This window comes from Passer domesticus, chromosome 9, assembly GCF_036417665.1.
Source record: "Passer domesticus isolate bPasDom1 chromosome 9, bPasDom1.hap1, whole genome shotgun sequence".
NCBI classification, from domain to species: domain Eukaryota; kingdom Metazoa; phylum Chordata; class Aves; order Passeriformes; family Passeridae; genus Passer; species Passer domesticus.
This window is the reverse complement of record NC_087482.1, coordinates 37,991,462-37,998,540: the sequence shown is the minus strand read 5'-3', so window position 1 is coordinate 37,998,540 and position 7,079 is coordinate 37,991,462. Positions and strand designations below refer to the sequence as shown.

The 7,079-nt window shown below is 39.5% G+C and overlaps 1 protein-coding gene across 10 annotated transcripts in view; it reads left to right on the top strand.

Annotated features, from left to right (window-relative positions):
* The first annotated feature begins 2,170 nt into the window (after positions 1 to 2,170).
* CFAP20DC (CFAP20 domain containing) overlaps positions 2,171 to 7,079 on the top strand; it is a 62,942-nt gene continuing 58,033 nt past the window's right edge. For 7 of the 10 annotated variants that reach the window (XR_010368641.1, XM_064432889.1, XM_064432890.1 and 4 more), the window contains exons 1-3: positions 2,171 to 2,309; positions 3,214 to 3,428; positions 5,670 to 5,757. Coding sequence is in view for 7 of the 10 variants with exons in the window: in XM_064432888.1 (XP_064288958.1) it covers positions 5,722 to 5,757 (36 nt within the window). In the remaining 3 variants the exon portion in view is untranslated. The other 3 variants (XM_064432887.1, XM_064432886.1, XM_064432885.1) reach the window with 3 other exon arrangements.

Below are 7,079 nucleotides of genomic sequence, written 5' to 3'. Positions count from 1 at the left end.
TAGTGAACAGACAGGCAAATGGTCATCAGAGCTGAAATGGAGCTTTGCACAGAGGGATGGGAGACTGCTCCAAGTGTGAGAAATGATATGTAATAAGGCTATGTCAGGAAAGGATGAAGGAAAATACAGAATTATTCCTATTCATACAAACCCAAGCTATGTCAGTGGGGGTCCTTTAAAAATGGCTGGATTTAATATCACACATCAGATATCTAATGCACATTGAATACTCTCCTAAATTAAATCAATTCATTTCTCAGCATGATGCTCCCAACTTCTCAGTATTTTAATTTAAGACAGGAGACCTAACCACACCTTATGCTTGGGTTATTTATGAGAAGAAGGGATGTTCATGTGTTCCATTTTCTTAGTCCAAGACACAATAGAAATCTCTTCGCTGAAATATGTTCTAACATGTAAGGGGTGAAGATAAATGTATTTGAATTCTCACAGTTTTTCCCGAATTATTCCAGGCACTTGCTGAACACTCTGCCTTTCCAGGGCTTTAGTAGTTGTACACTGCACAGAGGCTTCAAATATTTAGCCAAAGGAAAAGGCATAACCCAACAGCTCAGGTATCAACTGCAGCCAACCTCAAACCTACAGCTGCAATCTCAAATAATTAATCATAACAAACACCTTGATTGTCTCATCACAATTTTTACAATGTTTCCCACATCACCATAATTTCAAAACAAACTATGGAAGTATGACATGCTCAGGCTATGGATGGACCAATTTAATGACAAAAGATTCCTTGCTAGTCTTACATTACCTGTAATTTTTGGGCCACAAGATATGAGGGTTTTTTCTGTAAAACTGGAAAAAAACAGCGGAAAGAAATTCCCCTCACAGTGTATCTAAAACAAATTTCCAATGGCAGCTGGCAAAGGGCACTTGGACAGCCCAGTTTTGCCCCCAGCAGGCAGGTAGCTTATTACACCTTACACTCACAGATGGCTGCTTCATACACCATTTTGACTTTAGGTTTTTCAGCCCAAATCTCAGTTTTTAACCAGGATTTCTAAACTACTCAGACCTTAGGATAACTCCTGTCAGAAAGGGTGCAGGGTTTTTTTATACAGTACTATGTATAATTAATTTCAAAACTACTTCAGGTTAAACCGTATGTAATGAACTATGTAGTTTCTGTTGGCTACAGAACTCCACAACATTTTTTTAACCTTTCTTTTCCTACTGTTGTCTCTCTTCTGTCCTTGTTATATTAACTGTTTTCATTTAATTACCTGTAGCTCTGCTTTAGTATTATTGCTTTCCTTATCTCCAATACCTAAGAACTCTAATCAGTATAATCCAGTGTATGATAAAACAACATCAGATTTCTTTGAAAATCCTAAGGTAAAATGAGAAAGCTAAATACATCCTAAAACTGATTTAACTCCTTCCCTTCCTTGGCAAAATCAGGATGGTACCTTCAGGACGAAAAGCGAGGAAGGAGAGCAGAGCAATGGTGAGCTGAGCACAGCAGGTCCCACTGGCTTCTCAGCCCTTCCAGTTCACTATTTCATTATGCTGTGATGGGTAACAAAGTTCTTAATAATTGCTCTTCATAGAAACATTAAGACACACTTTGAGGAAGAAAACGGCGTTCCAGTACTTTTCTGTGAAAAAGCTACAAAGTTTCATGAAATGCTGTGATCAAAAAAGCAGTCACTTCAAGGGAAGATGTTCTTTGACTAATATCTCATTATAAAACCACAGATCAAATTGGTTGCCCATAACCTTGTTCCCAGGGGTTTTTGAAGTCATCGGGAGGTGTTTGCTTGCACTTTTCAGTGATGTTAAACTAATGGGGCTGTCCTTCTCGCTTCTGTCTCGTAGGGAAAAATGCCAGACCTCCGAGGCCACTGTAATTCCTTAAAAACCAAGGACTTTGATGTAGCTCACCCTTCATCCCTCTCAAAACAAAACAAAACAAAAGGGAAAAAAAAAAAACCAACGACATATATTTGAGAATGCAGTCTTAAAGGGGAAAGGGCAAATATGTTTCATGAGTTGACATGTCAGCGACATTTGCACTTGAGGCACCTGCACGGGCCCTGGGTGACACGGCGTCATTTCCCACACGCTTGGGGGCACCTGTGAGGCGCCAGCACAGGCTCTGCGACAGCCTGGGCTATTTGTGAGTGACTTGGCGCGGGGCCGGGCACCTGGGGCCCGCAGCCCCCACGGAGCATCAGCACCCCGCAGCCCCGAGGGGCGGCCGCCGCTGCCCCGAGCCGGTACCGGCCCTCAGGGGCCGCCCCGCCCGCGCCGCCATCTTCAACGGCCCCGCCGCCCTCACACAGGTGGGACCCGGCGGGGACGGACCTCCCCGGGCTCGGCGGCCCCTTCTGATATCCTGACCCCAATCCCGGATCCCGATCCCCGCCCCCGATCCCCGTCCTGACTCCGGCCCCGAACCCCACCCTAGTCCCAGCCCCGGCCGCTGTAGCTGCGCAGCGAAGGGGGAGCCGCAGGTGGTCGCGGGTCTTGTGTCAAAGCGTTTTGCGGTCCAGTTTTTATAAAGCGAAAGCCTCGATTTTAAGTTATTTTTCCCCTTAATTCTGCACGTTGCGCATAAAAGCTTTTCCCGTTGGAGCAGCAGTAGCCTTGCAATAGCTTATTAATGGTCTTTCTGCTCATTTGTTATGGTAACTTGTATTTTGAGAAAATATATAGTGGTGTTACAAACTCAGCTTTAAATATTTAATATGTGGAATTCATTTGTCTGGGAGATACTAAAACCCTTCACCAGTGATGAACTGCTTTCCCTGGCGTGTCCCAGGCACCATAAATCAGCTCTGGCTTTGGGCCCGTGATGGTGAGTTATATGTATGAACAGTCTTGGGTCTAAGCCTGTGTGCCCTGCCAAAAATAGTGTATTCGTGTCATTTTTCAACGCAAATTACTAGTATGTGCAAATTCACTTTATTTTGCTTCACAGATACGACTTTGGAATTAAAAAATCTTAAATAAACATTGCTTTTCCAACACTGGGATATTGATCAGAAGTTTGTATTCTTATTTAAATAGTGCCTTTTAAGATAAGGGACTAAGCATGACTGTGAAGGGTTTTAGGTCTGTGTGAGTCTGTCCATCCTTGTCTCTCCTGGATTTAGAACAGTGCTTAGTACTAATTAGATTAAGAAAGCATGAGCTCTCTTTGCATTGCTGTTTGTGAAATACTCTTTTTGCTTGTTACTTTCAAAGGACCAATTGTTGGAATCCAGGGCTACATAAACACCAAATATTATTAAAATAGACATAAGAAGCTGTCATAGAATGGAGATATTTTTGGAAAGTCCTGAGTGTCTTGGGTGAATGGAAGGAATAAGGGACTCTTTGGATACTGCTACTTTATTGTTAATGTAAAAAGCACGGGGAAACTATGACCAAAGTCACTGCACAAACCAAGACATCGCAAGGTAAATTCAGATAGGAATCTATTAAAAAATAAATATCTTTCATTGTTGGTTAACTTTATAAATTACTTTCTTGATTATTTGTCATTGACTGATATGTAAGTCTGTGTTTTCAGTTGGACAGACATACATGGTTCATGGTTCAGGGTAACAAAAAAAAATAATTTTGACCTGTGACTGAAAAATGAGAAAGCTACTAATTTATGGCATTCTACAAAGATGTCAGAAAAGTCCTATTTATATCATATCTGTGCAAAAAATTGAGGACTTGCATTTCAAATTGCTGTTGATTTTTTTTAAATAGTCCCTCTGTATTTTAAGTACTCTTGGATTTTAGACTTTCTGGAGGGACTGGGAAGAGGAAAGGTGAAAAGAGGAAAAATACCAGAACTATCAATTTTCCAGAATGTTCGCTCCTTTAAGAATAGCTTACTATAATTAAACACAATAATACTTGATGCATAATAGAAGCACTTTTTAACATTACCTCAGTAATTACGTGACAAATATGTCATTCACTTAATGGTTTTAGTGGCTACCAATCTTAATAGCAAAGGTAATTTCTAGTCTTCATTTGTAGTAATGAAACTTGGTAAGTTATAATTAAGCAATATAACAGCAAAGATGTATTGCAATGTCACTTGCAGTATTTTTCCTGCCTTAATGAAAAACAAACTGACATTTCGCTGATTTCACAGAGTTGTTTACAATGATCAGCTTTGTAGCAGAATGACTTGTCCAAACACAACTGCTTGTAAACTTTGGGTCAGTTTACCTTCCACTGAATTTAGGAGGAGTCACCTGGTTATGAATTTGGTACCTACGACAGTCATCAGTTTTCCGAGTCTGCTTAGAATATGTTCTGCAAATCAGCAGATGAGCTACCTTGTCCATCTGAATGTCACTTTGAAACACAACTGCACTGATGACAAATTTTAAGCCAGAATACTGGTAGTAGCCCCTGAAAGAGATGAGTTAGTTTTTTCAGTCTCAGAACTTAAAACTTTTTATGCAGTGACTTTTAGATTAGAATTCTTCACATTTATTTAGTCCTAATATTTCTCCTGAGATGTAATGAGGCATAACAGACCTGCAGAATATGTGAGGGCTGTGCTAGGTGCATGATGCTTGGCAAGTCTGAAACTGATGTTTAAAGCAAAAGTTAGTAAAAATGCTTTCACCCAAGGAAAAAGCAGTGTATTCCTTTGCATCTCCTTCACTTAAAATTAATAATAAATAAAACCTGGGTGATGGGTAAATCCTCAGTTCTAGAATAACAAGAGCCTCAGAGTGTGACTCAGGGATAGACTCATCAGGAGGGCTTGGCTCCCCTCTCTCACTCACAGGTCCTTCTCATTCTGCTCTGACAAAGGGAATCAAAACAGTTTCATGGTGCCACTACTTCTCATCAAGACGTGAATCATACAATTTTGAGTAGTTCTGGCTTGTTTAAAGGCTGTAGATGATAACAAAGATAGGGCTGCAGACAGAAAAATGAACAGTGATTTCAGAAATAAGTAATCTTTATGTTAAGTGAACATTCAGAGATAAGGAAAAGGCTAATACACTTGCTTTAAAAGTGCATTCTTCAAAAGGTATTTCTAAAATGTCTTGTTTGTAATTAAGTAGCTCAATATAACTATTAATGTAGTAATATTTTTTAAAATGCCAACAAGTGGAAAATCTCTATAGAAAATGGTCTAAAACACAGAATAATGCAACTGGCGTTTAGAAGTGCAGTGACCATATTAATTAAATTTGATCAAAGTACTAATTACAAGTTTTGATAGGCCTGTTACAAATGCTGTGTTTTTTTAAATTTCATTTTCCTTATAATAAAAAAAAAATTAATAAACTAATATTTCTGGAAACAGCATGGGGTAAATTTACAATATCTGATTGTTTTTCCATTTTTCTGAGGTTTTTTCCATGTTTTTCCAAGAATGAGAAGGTCTTCATTGATTAAAAATAAGGGCTGACTAAAATTACTAGTTCTACTTGGAATATGAGCAAAGGCAGCCCTGAGTACTTGATGCACAAAGAGAATGTTGTCCAAGACAGGGTCAATATTAATATTATTTTGGTGTTAATTCTTTTGCAGTAGCACTCTGATGCAGTAGATACACATTTCTACTCAAAAAAAAACTTTATAATAGTATTCACATGTTTAAAATATGGCTGAAGTGTCATTATAGGATATTTTTCATGTCAAATCCTACATAAAGTTGTTTGTTTGTTTTTCAGCATAGCTTGCAAGTGTCTTTACTGATTGAGAAGCTAAAATTCTTTTCTGCCTATGAAAGCTGGAAAAATGTTCAGAAACCACTATCAGGTAAAACAGAAATAATTCTAATTTTTACCCATTTTCATTTTGTCTCTGAGAGAGCTCAATTAAAATAGCTTATGCTGAGGTGCAAAAAGTCCAGCTACAGGAGTGTTTTGGAGTGTTTCATAATTCAGTATTTTTGTAGAAGTGTTATGAAGTAATGGGTAGCTCTCAGGTCTAGAATGGGCACAACATGAGTTTGCCAGTGGCTTTTCTTCTTCACCCTTGTGGGCCAGGGAAGGCACTTCTGCTTCCATGCAGTCATGGAAGGAGTCCCAGCTCCTGAGGTGTAGTCAGAAAAGGGGGTTGGTTTATTCCCTTGGTCCAGCACAAGCTTGTGACAACAGCAGTCACATTATTTGTAACTTCATTATCCCTTTTACTCTTTCCTGGCATCTCTTTCCACCACACTTTGCTCTCCCTTTCTATGCACCAGTCCAATCCCAAGAGAACAGCCCAAGAATTTTCCCCACTGATTCCAGATGTGCTACTTCTGTACCCAAAATTGATATTTCTGATGCTGTTCCATAGTCTGTCTCAGCTTTTCTTGGAATTTCTGATGCCTAGCTGCCACTGGCTTTGCAGGATTGTGCTCCCAAAGATGCCCCATACTCCCCTCCAGTTGATTGTGGAGTTTGGCAGTTTCTTGCCTAAATTAACTGGGGCCCCTCCTGCAACCCAACCATCCTCCACAGCACCAAGTAACTTTTGTCAGCAAGAGTTGCATCACTGTTTGTTTGACATTTTCTCATGTCATGTCTGGTATTTTCCCATGTCCTGTTCAGTTTAACCTCAAATTAGAGCTAACTCAAAGGCTGTGTTATTAACAAAATGTATTTGTAAAGATGGAAGAAAAAGCCACTTGTTTAAGATTTGCTGCAAGCACATACAGCTTGGCAGTTAAAAATCTTTTTAATTTTTTGAGACCTTGATCCTGTAGTCCTTAAATAAATGAGGTAATTTGGAAGTTGATAGTATACCATATTAAAAAAGTCATCCATTGTAAATTTAAAAAATATTTTGAGTGCAGTTCATGGACTGCCATTTTGAATTTCCTTAAAACTTACTAAGTCCAGTCACTGGGATCAGCCATGTGGCTGGAGCTGCCAGGTGTGTGTGGGCAGAGGAAAATACCTAATTCATATACACTGCAGAGTTGATGTTCTCTGAAAAACTAATCTGAGGAGCATTTCTTTTGCTTGCCCCTCTTGCTCATTCTGACTTGCAGGCAATTGCTTGGGCAGCTGAGCATAAAGAGAATTGGGGAGTGCAGGCAACTAGAAATGAGAAGGGAATGACAGAGTTGTAATGATTGATTAGGTCAACCA